This window comes from Rhamphochromis longiceps, linkage group LG11, assembly GCF_057381845.1.
Source record: "Rhamphochromis longiceps isolate RC_006_pf linkage group LG11, R_longiceps_female_GT1.1, whole genome shotgun sequence".
Classification (NCBI taxonomy): Eukaryota; Metazoa; Chordata; class Actinopteri; order Cichliformes; family Cichlidae; genus Rhamphochromis; species Rhamphochromis longiceps.
Genome location: NC_140567.1, coordinates 30,995,947 through 31,012,166, shown reverse-complemented (window position 1 = coordinate 31,012,166; position 16,220 = coordinate 30,995,947). Strand labels below are relative to the sequence as shown.

The window sequence follows — 16,220 nt, the reverse complement described above, 5'->3', positions numbered from 1 at the left end:
AGTGGTGGTAGGGGGAGATAGGCCTCCAAACCTTGGAGGGCCTGAGATGTCCCCAGAGAGGTGGCGTCTGATACCCAACCTGACATATAGACACAGACATAAAGGCACACACAGATACAAACATCCATTCCCCCCCTCATTCTCTCATATGCACTTACTCCACACTCAACCAATGTGGAGACAGACATAAAGAGACGCTGTACACACGATCACACTCCCCAAGCGTACTCTACGAACCGGGTCTAGGTACCCTTGCCCCTGGAGGGGGGAACTGCACCCAGACCCAGGTGGTGTTACCCTTTTCCCTGCGGTGGGGAGAGGCAGACCGCCCCGACTCCGCAGCAGCAGGGAGGCCCCACACTCCAGACCGCAGCCGGACGGCCAACTCCTCCTCCTCCTAGCCCCCCCCCCCCCGCTCCAGCAGAAACCCAAAAACCCAACTTAAAAACTATGATTATCAGTGACATGGACTTTTTGTATAAAACTACATCTGTTACCTCTTCATTAAGAAAGCACTCAGCACACACAATAATTGTGTTTTGTTTTGTTTTATTTCATAGCTTTGCAATAATATACTACCAGCATGGACAGCATTGATGCATTGATTAACATATGATAGCAGCAACACAAGAAGGAAAGCACATAAGTACCCTACACCCTACTGCATGAAATGACACATGACTGTAAAAATATGGAATTTTACATTCTAATGTTTGGTGCTTCAATAGAACATATTACAACAGTGTGGTTAAAAAAACAAAACAAACAAACAAATAAACACCTATTCGGCAGTAGGATTTTCAAACACAGCAATTTTTTTTTTTATTAATTCTATTTGGCTCAGTTTTTGTTTTTGATTATTTCACATTTTTTTCCAGTCTCTAATGAAGTCTCTAATAAAAACAATAATACTAAAAGTCCCCCACCCCATATCTCTCTCTCTCACACACAGACACACAAACACACACAACAAACAAACAAAAGCACCACTTAATTGGCTGCATAGTTTTTAAATACTCAGCTGTTACGTTTGATATGTCCTTTTTGTATTTCAGTGGGACAGCTTTTTAGTGCTTTTATTGGAATGTTTCTATTATTAACTTAATGCCCAATTTTAATGAAATAATCATTTTCAAAAGATAAGAGATAATTGGGAAGCAAAAAAGAGCATAATTGTTTGTTAATTAAAACAAATGTATTGATTTGATTTTATTTAATCAAAAGCTAATGATATGATTAAGAAACTGATTAAAAAAATCACAATTAAAACATGTTGTATTGAAAGTACATGGACTGTCTTGATGATAAAAAAAAATTAGAGAAAATCTAAAGTTTGTATGTTTTTTCACATTTTTTAATGCATTTTTTAATGGGCAGAAAGAGTTTAAAGTTAATGCCTTATATATAATGTAGCAGATGTGTAGGACAATTTATTACATATTCATCTGGTCCAAATGAAAACACTTTTAATATTTTATTTTTTAATACTTTACACTTTAAGTTGGTAATAAAATGTAAAATAGTTTCCCTAGTTGGAGTGGAAGTGTCGAACATTTGTAAAACACATGAGAGGTCAATAAAAAAAACAAAAAAGAAAATAATGTATTCCAGAAAGAAGACACATCTGGGTTTAATCTGGCTATTTTATGGCAACTGGTGCATCTGCCAAACATGGATAAAAGGCGCAGAGTGGTCCTAACATTGGTCACAGCTAGTGTTGGGTCAGATGTAGCCTGGTATTAAACTTACTCCACCAGTACCAGTACAGTACCATTAATCAAGGCCAAAGTGCCTGTAGAGAAAACTGCAGATATGGGCCACATTTGGGCGAAACAGTTATTGTAGGGAGGAGAGAAATGGAGTGGAAAACATTGGTAAAGAAATACTGGCAGTTTATCTCATTTCCACTCCATCTATACAGAGAATGGCTTTGGTTCTGCTTTACTAGTTGTAGCTGTCATTTAAATGTAGTAAAACTGTTACAGTTACTATTCAAATACATATTGTAAACATTCATAGCTGCCATTGCACTAAGAGTTCTGGAGGAAGAGCTGTACATGAGAACTGTGTGTTTAGGGAATGTTACTCCTTCCACTGCTGGTGTTGTCCTTCAGCTATTTAACTATGTGCCACATAACTGTATTTATGTCATCTTTTAATAAGATGAGCCACACATAAATTTGGCATTTTGCAGAATAAGAATGGATCACAACATAAATAAAATTCAATAATCTATGAGTATTGTCTTGAATATTGACTGATTCTTTATTAAATCTCAGCTAAAAAGAGTTTACTTTAGCCTGTCAAAAAAGCTGTAAATACCTTATTGTTAGCCACTTAAAATGAATAAAAGCAGCAGATATTTTTTGTAAAAAAGAAATGTCAATTTCCCATTATGAAATTAAAAATAAAAGTTTTTAAAAACGCCTAATCTCAGTTTCCCAAGGCACCAATCACATAGTTTAAATAGCTTATTTTGTCATAACTTGAAATGTTTATATGGAGCATATTTATTCAAAAATAAAATTGTTCAAAGAAAGTAGCTTATTTATTAGCAGCTCAGTTAATGTCAGTAAGTGGTTTCAAAACAGATATTACCTGAATATTTGCTTTGTTACTTTGGATAGTGTCAGTGGTAATTGTTTTGACCAGTTTAGATTAGTTTAGTTAGTTTTGAGCAGTTTGTTTAGAAATGCTTGAAAATGTATGAAACACTAAAACAAGCTGTGTTCTGTGCTTGGTTTAGTCCTACAGTAGTAAAATACAGCTTTGAGGTCGCTGGTGCAATTCAAGTAAACCAAACAAACATAAGATGCTCTTTTCTGCTTCGACAATCTCTGACCTTCTTTCAAGTGCATTCAGGGTATTCTTTTAAATAAATAAATAATAAATTTGTCAGCACTTCACTGTATTTTTGTTTCCTGAGATTATAACAGTAAAGTGACAAGTGGGACCTGTTTATACTTTCAGTTTGTTAAAATTAGTACCTGGATTTTTACCATCACTGGTTTGTAAACATCAAATTGGCATGTACACATTTTTTAAACCTCTTCCAGTCCTATGACACAACAGAAACCTTCTTCCCTTCATAATACACTAGTCACAATTTCTGAAAGGTTTCTGTGAGCAGCTTTGTTCAGTGAACTCTGGGAGTTGTATTTACCAAGTGTAGCAGCTAAGTACACCTCTGTACTGTAGTTTAGTGTGTTTCAAATAAATTGAATGTTTATCTTCATCAATAAATTTGTCATTTAAATAGCAGCAGGTCATGTCCATACACATTCAGTGTCAATAAATAAATGGTAGCAGCAAATTGTCTCATTAATAAGGAAAATGTTACACTTTTTAAATATTTTGTCATCATTTAACACTAAACTTAAAAATCTTACCAAAAGGGGCAAGGAGACAAAAGCGAAAAAATTGACTGGTGATCATTATTATTTTGACTTGTGGATGAAATCCATGAAATTTTTAAAAGGGTCTTTCTTGGTAAATACACCCCTGAGAGAAACACGACTCAAATTTAAAAAAAAAAAAAAAAAGTGAGGTTTTTAGGTTGTAGGATATATATTCCAATGCTCTCTAAATCACTTTCATTTTGTCATTTAACAGTAAAGGATGGAAACCGATGTGCCTGAAGAATGATAAAGTGTTTCAGTGCTGTAAGAAGAAGTGTAAATATAATATTTTTGAGCTTATAGTTGTATAAAGTATAAAAGTATAAAATTGCCTTCATGGTAAACACTGTCTACACGGCACTGCATGGCGAGACAGTGCAAACTGATTCAAGCTGACAGGAAGCAAAAGCATAGCTGTTCCCTTAGCAGAAATACCTTCCACCCCTGATATTAAAAGCATCTTTTCTTTCTGGCAAAAGCAGACGACTCAGGAGATCATCTGCTTCACAATCCATCCGGCTGTCAGTAGTGCCAATCCAACGGTGCCTGCAGCAGAAAGAAAATTGGTTAGCAGGTTAGATTTTCATGCTTATAATAAACCACTATTCAGATAGGTGCTAATATAGCATTCACTAGTTTTAATGTGTGCATCCTTTGTCTCTATTGTGGAATTAAATATTTTTCAGCTTACTGAATAGATGCCATAACACAAAGTTTTGGATTCTCCATTGATTTGATTAAATGACTTGTACTGTGTGCTAATAAGCTGAGCACTGTTTGCAAGCAAACGGGAACATTTCCACCCTTATAACAAGATTGTTACCTGGGACATTCGTGTCTGGTTAGTAGCATTGCACTCCTATGTAAATATGTGTCATGTTAGACACATGATGGAGAGTTTAAAGAGTATTTTAAGACTGCCTCATTCTACTAGACCATCTACTTTAGTCCTGTATTGAACATGTGCTGTTCAACATCTTCAACAGCTGCTGATGTTTTGATATTGCTTGTGTTTTAACATCAATAACATCAAAACATTGCAGAAAACAAATAATTTTACTGTCACTCAGAAGACTGTGAGACTGTGATTCATGTCATGCACGGGAGTGGTTTTTTTTAATCCTGTTTTTGTTCACTGAAAAAAATCATGGCCTACTTTGACTACACCAATTCAAAATTGTATCAGCTTCTTTAAGAGAGAAATAAAAATAAGCTTAAACATTGTTTGGAGAGTGGAATCTAGGTCTATGTTTATGTATCTCAAAAATGGAGTTTAAAAACACAGTCAAAAATTTGTCTGTCATTGTATAAAACAAGACTTACTCTGATGCCTACACGACCCATTAAAATCCTTAGGAACAGTCTGGGAGCAGGGCTGGCTCTGGTAGTGGATGCACTCCTCTTTAACAATACCAGAGCGCTGTAACAGATAAAGTGAAAATAAACCTGAAGAGTTCTTTCTTTATTGTGTTGACATGACTTTAAATGGATACTTTTGACTGCCATGCCTTTGGGTCACCACAGCACAGAGATCTATATATTTATATCTGGCACAGATTTGACACCAGATTCACCTCCTATGCTCCCATGTACCTGTGCATGGGACCAGCACTGGATATGTATCTCCTCTCAGCGTTGCTTTCCTCTAATCATTACAGGGTCAAAGTTATACATACAGCCCCACTAAAATTTGTTTAAACATCTCTAAACATCTCTCAAATGGCACCTCAAGCAGATGCTGTTGGTAGCCATCAGCAATCTGTTTATCTGGACATAGTGTTTTCAGAAGAGACCTGAGAGATGTTTCTCATCTAAGTCTCATCTAACTGCAGTTTTCCCTAACAGTACATTTGCATAATGGCCAAACCAGAGTTTCATGATTGTTAATATGTAAACTGCCATGACTACTTCTCAGTGGCCATAAGCACCAGTCATAGAGAGCTAAGGAATGGCTGCAATCACAATAATGCAAAATGGTGAAAGATGTACTATTAGGCTCCCTCCTCAGTTCATTTCCTTAAAGATTTATGGTCAGATGATGGCCACAGTGACAAAAGGTATGCTTGTAGAGGTAAAGGTGAGGCTTCCAAACCTAAGAGCTCTGTAACAACTGTAAAGCATGATGGTGGTAGCATCATGTTTTCATGGTACTGCTTTGCTGCCAGTGGTTCTTGTACACCCACAAAGTGAAGGCAGAAGTCATTTTGGTTGTCCATGTAGACAGATACAAGTTTTAGTTGAGCCTGAAGGTGCTAATTTTGGAGCACACACTTCTCTTGGTTGGCACCAAGAAAGAACCTTGAACATCTTAATCAATTTCCTCCTATTTGAGCATGACTGTTTGGGTATTCTTCCAGACCTTGGCAAAGTCATGATACATCCCAATAACTTGTAATTATGTACAGTTGTCTGAATTGACTTATGGAGTCTGTACTTAGTTAGAAATGACTCCAAGAAACCATGCTTTCAAACAAACCCCTTTTTAGGGGTTTTAACTGCATCATACATGACTTTACATAATGTTTTTCCCTCTAGAAAGGGCCTAAGTTAAAACAAATATGGTAAATGGTAAATGGCCTGTATTTATATAGCGCTTTTTACTAGTCCCTAAGGACCCCAAAGCGCTTTACATATCCAGTCATCCACCCATTCACACACACATTCACACACTGGTGATGGCAAGCTACAGTGTAGCCACAGCCACCCTGGGGCGCACTGACAGAGGCGAGTGGATAACGTACCATATGACAAACTGTGGTAACATTTAGATCCACGCATTCATCCATGACAATTGTTCCACCTTCAATTTTCTGGCATGGATGTACACAGCTTTTTTTCACACGTTTGGAGTGGGCAAAGGTCTGCAGAAAGGAACAAACCCAAAAGCAGAGTTAGTAGGTTGTTTTGGGGGTTTTATACCAGTTGCTCGCTTTAGAATTGTATTCTTGGGCTCTAAAGTGGCTTTACATGGCTTAATGTTCAAAAGAGTTCTTATTTCTTTTATATTGGACTCATTGATCCTCTGAAATAAGCTTGTTGACTGTACATTCTTGTCATAGTTGAAAAACTGCTTTCAACAATTGAAGTATCTCTAACCATGCCTTTTTAATTACTAGCCGACTTCAGCTGATGTGTGAAAGAACAGAACCAGGAGTTGACACTTTATTAGATTTTTGTAACACAGATTTTTGTGTGAACTTGCAGGAATATTTATACCTTGCCATTAACACTCCAGGTGTTCTCACAGTTTTGGTCAAACTCCAGTGCTTTACTTTGGCAGCAGGAGTAAGGAATGTTTTTCTGCATCACCTCTGAGCTGCTTATGGCCGACCCCACAGCAGCAACTTAATAAAAAAAAAGAAGAAAAGAAATGCATTAGACTATGAACACTTCTGTGATTCACCGGTTTTGGTTTCATCTTCTTATCATTAATCAAAGACCTGGACAGTGATTGTTAATCTCTCTCCATTTCACCCATTATTAATCTCTAGGATATACAATATGTTTGTATCTTTATTTTTATTTAAACATTCTGACAATAGTAATGAACCCCAAAGCACAAATAAAAACATTAGCTTCGCATGTACACGACATAAAATCCAGCGCACATCAAAGAACAACCTGTTATATGGGACGTGTCTCTTGTTTTGTTTCTGATACTTCCACGTGTAATAGTGGTAGTAAAAAGAAATTACGTGACTCAAAGATGGGAATTTCCTACTTCAATGACATACTCTTTATTTCGCCATACGCACTGGAAAGCACCTCAGGGGAAAGGAAGGGGAATCCCTGGATGCTTGCGCTTTCGTTACAGTGACCGAAAAATTAATCAGATGATTAAAAAAACAACATTACGTATTCAAAATGGTAAGAACTTTCTTGCAGAATACAATTACAAAAATACGTGTCAGCTATAGCCTAACGGGCTATTCTCGCAAACAAGGCATATAAACGGTAATGCATAACGTTGAATAAGCTTTCAGGGCAAGTGTTGTGCTATTTCTTCATGCAGTATTTACACTACAAAACATTTCAAACCATAAGTTATGAACAAAAAACACTTCAATTTTGCCAACTCTCAGAAAATAATACAAAACTCGATTCAAACTCCCATCGATTGATTTATCGCTGCCATTTTACACGAAAGACAAACGTGTGTTCGATCTATAGGGTCTTTAAGGTCTTTAAGTCTGCTGATGCTAAAATGACTTTCACAAACTTTCTCTACTTTTTCTCCGGTGAAGCGAAACATAAGATTTGGAGACATAGGATGTTGTTTACTTGGTTATGCTAATCGAAATCGAAGTTGTTGTTATGCCGATGTTGCAAAATCATCTGAATAAAAAGTCGCTTTATTAAAAAAATGATATTACATACCGGTACCTCACCGCAACGTACTGAGAGCTTGGGTTGGCTTAAACGTACAGTAAAATGCATTACAAGACCATTTCTAATATACTTACATAGCAGGACGATAAGAACAGCGTTCATTGTTTTTAGCTTTACACTAAGTGAGAGTAGCAGTTGAATGAGACCTCGCGCTCATCCGCCCCGCCCCTTCCCTTCCCCACTTCCTTCTCACTACAACCCCATTTAAGGCTGAGGGCACAGTTCTCCTCACTCTCGATTTCTAAACATTCAGTCAACAAGATGATATCTGCAGATTTCCTTGGCTGTCTTCTGCTCTTCTCGCAGGGTGAGTGTCTTTTCAGTTTACTTTAGTCGAACGTTATATTATTAGAGTTTGTACATTCGAATAGCTGTATGGTATAGTTTGTAACCAAGAGCTGCATGTTTATATGTATTGAAAGAAAAATAAATACGTGTACTGAGAAACATCTTATTCTTGTATTCCTCAGGCGTGTGCCTCGCTGTGGGTGCAGCTGTCAAGGAGGACACACCAGAAGTCGTGGTCCTTTCGGGTGAAGACTCTATCCTTCCGTGCAAAGCGAAATTCAAGCCCGGAGTCCAGTACCTTGCAGTGAGATGGTACAAGGTAAAAATAAATTAAATAACCAAATAAATACAAATACAATTTATTTTTATTGTCATGCTGCACATTTAAGAAGAAAAAAACATGTCAGGCTCTCCTTGGCAGATTACTGCAAAGTAATATCACTTTCGTTTCTTTCGAAAGTCAAAATATTTGTAGTCAATCACATAATGAAAAGGTTATAACAATGAAAACACAAAGTACAGCACTACAACTGGGTAACATTATGAGTATGCTGCAGTAATAACAAGAGCAGCCGTACTTACAACTTAATTCTTTAGTCTATAAAGTCTAATTAGGAATGTTAAAGTAGAATGACCTGCGACTCAAAATGTACTTTTTCTTCTATTTCAGTAATGTTAAAAGTAGTAGGGGTAAAGTAAAAAGCAGCAGTGAAAGTAACAGTAAAGGTTTATTCATTTATTTCTTATACTGTCATAAAGATTATTGCTGGTCACAAGACACTGCTCAGCCGTGGTGTATAAAGGTCAGAATGGCAGTATAAACATGTCTGGTGATTATTTTAATCCTTGTTTTTATGAACTGGTTAAATATTTAGGCTTTTGCTTAAAACTACAAGGTTCAACTCAAATATGGGGTGTGCAGTAACTGTGGTTAATGGGTTAAAAGTTAAAAAGAAGAAGTGCTATTTATAGTAGTGGCATTTTTTTCCATTAACAGAAGTGATAATGACACTGACATCAGGCGTGTTTGGTTTGGCTGTCTAGTCTCAGATCCTGTTTGGTCATTCATCAGGCACATGACTCTAACACTGGACTGATGCTTTTTCAGGTTTCAGAGAGCCCATCGTCTGCTCGTAATGGCCTTTTGACCAGAGACCTCCCAGATGGTACGACGAGATGGTACGATGGCGTGGAGAGAGATGTGGCGCTGGTCAACGAGACCCACGACATCCTCCTGGCCGACACAACGTGCAGTGATGCCGGCGTGTACATATGTCACCTGGCAGCACCTGTGGGAGAGCAAAACCAGGACGGCTACGTTCACCTGGTGCTGGCAGGTAAACGTTTGTCCCAGTTGTCTCTGGGTTCTTTAGGTGCTCATGCAAATTCAACATACAGGTTTCCCAAACTTTCCCAAGTTCCCTGAGGCATCCATGACTGAAATTTGACTCAGGGAGAACTTCCAAACTTGAATCAACTGTTATATTTTGAGCATCAGCTTTACAAAACTATCACTCTTTGGCCCAAGGCATAGAGTGTGGGAATCATCTGTCAAGCACATGATTTGGAAAACATCAAGAGCATTAGATTTCCATCAAAAGCTGGTTTAGAAGAAGCTTATTTTGGAAAAGCTTTTAAAGGCTTTTACGGTGGCTAATGCTGATGTTCAGCTTTTACCATGTTCTATATTTTAGCAAAGAAAGACAAAGAAAAACTCATTGGTAAAGTCTGAGCAGATTTATTGGGATACCAAACAAGAGGGAATGTTTCCTTAGATATCTACAGCAAAGTGCACCTCGAGTTTTCTGATATGAAAGTTTGAAAAATGTACAAAATCCAGCCACACAGGAGTTTCCTGTATGCAGAATAGCCTGACTAGGTTCACAACCTGAGCTAGCACAGTGTGGTACAGTTCAAGTGAGTTCAAACTTGAGTAACTTTAATTTGTGTTTTCATTTTCAGATTGTCCAGCTGCTCCCACAGAAAGTCTGGAGAGAGATGATTACTTGATTCTTTTCGCCTCCGTAGTGATAATGATAGCACTTCTGCTGTCTTTCATAAGCTACGTAAGTAATGGAGGATAATTATATATAAACACACTAATATTTAAACAGATTTTCCACAAGAGATTTCTATTATGTGCATCCACTTAGAACCCAACTTACCTAATAATCATTTTGTTGTACTACCAAAAGATTGTAATGATCATCTTTAAACATACTCAAACAATATGCATATGCTGGTCATTCTTAATCTAAATGTATTTCCCATATCTCCACCACAGGTTTGTTTGACGAATGGATTGAGAGAAAGAAACAAACAACAACAGCAAGAACAAATAACAAAAGAAGATTTTTTCCTGAACAAACCAGTGGAACCAAAAGACTTGAAGTTGATCTACACTTTGGGTCCAAAACCATCCACAAAAACTATACTCTGTGTGTAAAGATGAGGACTAACGTTGGCCAATAGAATAAGTACACTCTGCCCTGACATGTGGAAACTGATGGAAATCGGAAGATTATGCGACAACCTTTCAAAAATCATCAGAAAAGTCAGATATAGAGCTGGATCTCCACAGATGCCAAGATGCTGGAGAAACTGGTGACCTGGTTCAAAGAGCAGGTCCAGTAATCAGACGTCGGTTGGTCAGTCTGTGGGTTAAATATAAAAGAGCCACTGGTTAAGACAGAAAGACAGTGAGTTTGCATGAGCAGTCAGTCAAAGATTCACATTTATTTTGTAAAAACCTGAATTTTTCAGGTGGTATTACTTTAATTGCGCCCCATAGCTAAAAGTTTTATTAAGAAAATGACGTTTTTCTGCAGGCAGACAAACACAAACATATAAAAACTGTACTGTCAAGTCAGGCAAACAGTGACTGTGCAGGATGGAGCCAAGAAGGTTCACCCTTGCGTTGTTTGTGCACATGTAGTCATGTAGTGGAAGATGTGTGAGTATCAGGAGTAAAAGGCACTGATGTTATTCATGAGACTGAAATGTCCCACCGTAGTAAGAGGATCTGTATTTTTATGTGTTTGTCAAGAATTCTAATGTTTACACAGAGGATGGATGCATTCCTACAAGTTTAAAGTGTCCACACTGAAAATTACTTTAAACTACCTGCTTTAATTGAGCCATGACAGAAACTACCATTCTGGATTCTGTTAATTGTTTTATGTTCTCATATTTTCTTGTTTTCTTTCTTTAAAGCAGACCTTTTAATAAGCTATTGTTATATAAGTGATTTTCTGGATTAAATCTATATTATTGACTTATTAATGTTGTAACTTGAAAAAAAATTATGTTCAGAGAATTATTCTCAGGAAGTACCACATCTGTAAATGACCTTCAAGAACAACAACACCAAAAAAAGGAGACTTTTGTCACTTGAAATGTTAAAAAACAAAGTGACCTTCTAAAGAAGAAGTGAAACATGATGACATATAGGAACACCCGTGATCTATTTGCATTTAGCGTGACATTTGTTTTGGGGAAAGTCCTAAGAGCGGGTCAGTGTAGTCTGGATTTATTTTTATCGGTCCACTTCTTATTTTTTATGTCCGCATTTAGGTCTTCGCCTGTTCGTTCCAACGTGTTTGGTAACAGACATAAAAGTTATTTTGTTGCTGCTCCACAGCAACATGTATATTGCCTAAATCTTCAACAGAAAAAGAAATATATATATATATATATATATATATATATATATATATATATATATATATATATATATATATATATATATACTTTCTTAAACTGAAAACAAAAGGAGACAGAAATGGGAACACTGATATTCTGCATTCAGTCAGCGTAACATGAGAAAATTATTGCTTTATTTTCTGTATCTCAATTAATGATTCATGGATACTTTTTTGATTCAATGATACACATAAGAAATACATTGGTATTTCTTATGTGTATGTGCGTCTCCTAATGTGTGTTGTTGATAGTTTAAAAATGCATAAAAAAAACACTATATGGACACATCTGCAGTACCAGTGATCTCCCAAATACTGCCTGTATATTAAATAAATACATTTTTGAGTTTGGATCTGTGTCTCTGCAGCTTTTTGGGGTCTGTTCATCAACTAAAGTGCAGCACATTAGTGTCTAACAATTTATGTCTGATGGTGCAGAAACCGACTTTGGAAGTCAGAAATTACTCAGAAGCTTCTACCTCTCCTGGACAGACTCTGGGCACTCCTTGTTGCTTTCCAAACTCTGACATAAAATATAAGAGGTCATTAATAACTTGTGGGATCAGTTGTTCGATCTCCAGTTCCTTGAGTCTCCGTGCTAAAGTGTTGTTGGGCAACATGCTTGGTTTGGGATTGGTGTATGGAGTTTGTAGTGTAAAAGTGTTCTCAGAGTAGAAAACCACTCTACCAGTCAGTGCCAGTAAATTTACTACAAACTGAACTAGGTGATAATAGGAGTAGTTAGAAAAGCTAATCTATGAGTTATTACACTAACACTTCTAAGATGACAGCTGTTAAACTGCATCTTGGGCACCTGACAAACCTTCCTAACTTGAAAGTGTAGTTAGACAAGTTACATCATCATCATCATCATCATCAACTTTATTTATAAAGCACTTTAAAACAACCACAGCTGACACAAAGTGCTGTACATTGGAACTGTAAAATAAAATTACATGAGATATAAATAAAAAACAAATAAAAGAAGAGTGAAATCATTCATTAAATAACTACTTCAATTAAAAGAGAAACTAAGTCTCACTGAGGTTAAAAGCCAAGGAATAAAAGTGGGTTTTAAGATGTGATTTAAAAGTGGACAGTGAAGGGGCCTCTCTAACATGCATGGGCAAATTATTCCATAATTTTGGAGCCACAATAGAGAAGGCCCTGTCCCCTCTGAGCTTCCTCCTGGATCTCGGTACCTCCAGGAGCAGCTGGTCAGCTGACCTGAGAGACCGACAGAGTATGTGGGGATGAAGAAGCTCAGAGAGGTAAGGCGGGGCAAGACTGTGAAGGCATTTAAAAACAAACATAAGAATTTTAAAATTACCTCTAAAAGACACAGGCAGCCAGTGCAGAGAGGCCAGCACGGGGGTTATATGCTCTCTTTTTTCATATTCTGTATAGTTTTTCATATTTATATCCTGTTCATATCCTGTACATAGCTTGTACTCACTACAGCCTGTACATACTTATAGTTATAGAATATTCACAACATACTTCATACCGTGTACATTATAACATACCATAATAGACCCATTTCTGTAATATACTCACATATCTATATTATTGCTAATATATATTGTAATATATCTATATCACTAAAGCACTTCTGGATGGATGCAAACTGCATTTCGTTGCCCTGTACCTGTGCATGTGCAATGACAATAAAGTTGAATTCTAATTCTAATTCTAATTCTTTTTCGAGTTCCTGTTAGGAGTCGTGCAGCCGCATTTTGAACCAGCTGCAGACGTGAGAGCAATGACTGACTGACCCCCACATTAAGTGAGTTACAGTAGTCCAGGCGGGAAGAAATAAAAGCATGGATCACTGTTTCAAGGTGCTGCCTCGAAAGAAAAGATTTTACTCTTGCCAGTCGCCTTAAATGATAAAAACTGGACTTCACCACTGCTCCGATTTGGTTGTCCAATTTAAAATCACTGTCCAACTTAAAACCAAGGTCAGTAACAACAGATTTAAAATAGACTTCCAGGGATCCTAAAACAACAGAGGAGGACTCACAGGGACCACTGGGTCCAAACACCAACACTTCTGTTTTCTTTTCATTAAAATTTAAAAAGTTTAGAGCCAACCAAGCTTTAATGTCATCTAGACATGTCAAGAGAGGTTTTATGGTGATGCCATCCTTGTGTTTTAGTGGCAAATAAATTTGGCAGTCATCGGCATAACAATGAAATGATATCCCATGCCTTCTACGGATAGAACCCAGAGGCAGTAGATACAGTGAAAAGAGCAGTGGCCCTAAAATTGAGCCCTGTGGGACGCTGCATGACAGAGGAGCAGAAGACGCTAATAAATGAAGTGAAGAGCTGGGCAGCATGGCACTGCTTCCTCTCAACAGGACGATGCTGGAGTCCAGTCCTTTCCAGTCACCTTTCTCACTCACTATGTATTAATAGACCTCTCTGCATTGAATCATATCTGTTATTAACCTCTGTCTCTCTTCAGCATGTCTTTTATCGTGTCTTCCTTCTCTCACACCAACCGGTCGCAGCAGATGGCCCCGCCCCTCCCTGAGCCTGGTTCTGTCGGAGGTTTCTTCCTGTTAAAAGGGAGTTTTTCCTTCCCACTGTCGCCAAAGTGCTTGCTCATAGGGGGTCATATGATTGTTGGGTTTTTCTCTGTATCTATGAAGCGCCTTGAGGCGACTTTTGTTGTGATTTGGCGCTATATAAATAAAATTGAATTGAATTGGAGGTGAACCACCTCTGTCAGCTTGTCCTGGGAAAATGCCAAGTGTTAGCTGGAACAGGCTCATGTGAACCGGATAAGCATTTAAAAAGTGGATAGATAGATAAATGGCTGCATCTGAAGTGAAGGGAGGGCTGACACAATGGTTAAGGAAGCTTTATATAGATGAATACATACAATTCACTGTATATTATGGAATTAAGTTGCCGCTGGATGAATGCTAAGCTTCTAAATATATTTTATGTGTCATAATGGAAGCAGGGCAATCCCTCAACCTGAAGAGTATTGTATCAAGCTCTGTGAGTGTTCAGGGAGAGTAGTATTCTATTTTAGTATAATATTTGTTTTCATAAAACTGTGGAACTCCCTAAAGTCTTAATTGATTTCAGGAAATTTCGCGGAAAAGTGTTGCACCTGATGGGAAGGCACCTGAACTCATAATACGGGAATACGACTTGGGTTTTCTTTAATGTTGAATGAGCAGGAAGTCAGACTTGTTCCTTGACCCTAAATAACTCAACTACGAGGTTAACCAAGTTTCTTCCGCCGTCTTCACACTTCACCGTGTTTGAGTGGTTGGGACTTTTTCAAAGCAGCACTTCTTGTAAAACTCAGACCTCGCGCCTTTTTACAGCTCGATGCACAATATATGTTGGATATTTTCACATTCTAAGGAACACCGGTTTCAAATTAAACTGCAGTAACTACTGTAATGTGAGACTACAGCATGTGGGTGTGTAGAGCTGTTCAACTAAGGGAAGTAGGGAAATCGGTTGCAAATACTGTTGTAAATACAGAGTACACCACTGATATCTACAAATACACCTGTTCCTATAGCGTAGTTCTGCGGAACTGTACTTGTACTTTGTACAGTACAGTTCAGTAGAACTACGCTATGAACCAAAGGAACTCATTCTGTCGTTCGTATAAGACTAACTTGGCCTGTTAAAAACGTGCAATTTGAAGGTACTGCTCCATCCGGTTGTCGTGGCCGAGTGGTTAAGGCGATGGACTAGAAATCCATTGGGGTCTCCCCGCGCAGGTTCGAATCCTGCCGACAACGAATCTTTTTGGCTTATTTATTTATTTATTTTTAAAATGCAATTTGCAATTCTACATTCTCGGGTTTTCAAAGGACGGGACTATTTTATTGTTGACAAATTAGCCTACATTAGTTTAAAAACGGTTGTTCTAATGTTATAAGCAACGAAAGAACAACTAACAGTACATCCTGTCACATTTTCAAAATAAATTTATTAATAAAATAAGCGTTCTAATTAAACTTAATGAAACATCACAATATATTAAAGAGTTACAAAACAGAACAAAATCATGACTGAGATTTATAAACATTTAAAAACAACACAGATGACCAAAGTGCTGTACAACTAAATGAAATAAAACACAGCAAGAAAAATACAAATAGCTCTAATAAATACAAATAGCTCTATTTATAAATATCCCATTATAAATAAACATCCCAATATATAATAGAAGTTGCGCGCCCATGTTGTCAAATGTAATTATTTGATAGTTACCTGTAAGATATCAGTATACTTTAACCTGAAAAAAGGTTAGACAAAGTGTGTGTTCCTGTATGGGGTTTTTTGGGGGTCTCACTGCTATCTTGAGTATTTCTTTCTTCTACTGATTTTCATTCGCAATCTCTCTAGAGAACAATGACCCCACTTCTCCAGACCCTATTTTATCAGGTCCCTACTCTCACTATCG

At 37.4% G+C, this 16,220-nt stretch overlaps 2 protein-coding genes and 1 non-coding gene across 3 annotated transcripts; 2 read left to right on the top strand and 1 right to left on the bottom strand.

Moving 5' to 3' along the window:
- Nucleotides 1-844: 844 nt before the first annotated feature.
- On the bottom strand, nt 845-7,954 carry LOC146659536 (uncharacterized). Its single transcript, XM_085423628.1, has 5 exons — nt 7,862-7,954; nt 6,615-6,742; nt 6,140-6,259; nt 4,722-4,818; nt 845-3,944 (listed from the first exon to the last, which is right to left on the bottom strand). The coding sequence occupies exons 1-5, from the start codon at nt 7,887-7,889 to the stop codon at nt 3,886-3,888; spliced, it is 432 nt and encodes a 143-aa protein (XP_085279754.1). The 5' UTR covers nt 7,890-7,954; the 3' UTR covers nt 845-3,885.
- Nucleotides 7,955-7,974: 20 nt separating this feature from the next.
- On the top strand, nt 7,975-11,754 carry cd83 (CD83 molecule). The gene is made up of 5 exons (XM_085423627.1): nt 7,975-8,094; nt 8,258-8,394; nt 9,184-9,412; nt 10,038-10,141; nt 10,360-11,754. Exons 1-5 carry the CDS (start codon nt 8,049-8,051, stop codon nt 10,519-10,521), a joined length of 678 nt encoding a protein of 225 aa, XP_085279753.1. The 5' UTR covers nt 7,975-8,048; the 3' UTR covers nt 10,522-11,754.
- A 3,716-nt stretch (nt 11,755-15,470) lies between these two features.
- Nucleotides 15,471-15,552, top strand: trnas-aga (transfer RNA serine (anticodon AGA)). Its single transcript has one exon. It is a non-coding gene; the product is annotated as a tRNA-Ser (tRNA).
- The last annotated feature ends 668 nt before the right edge of the window (nt 15,553-16,220 follow it).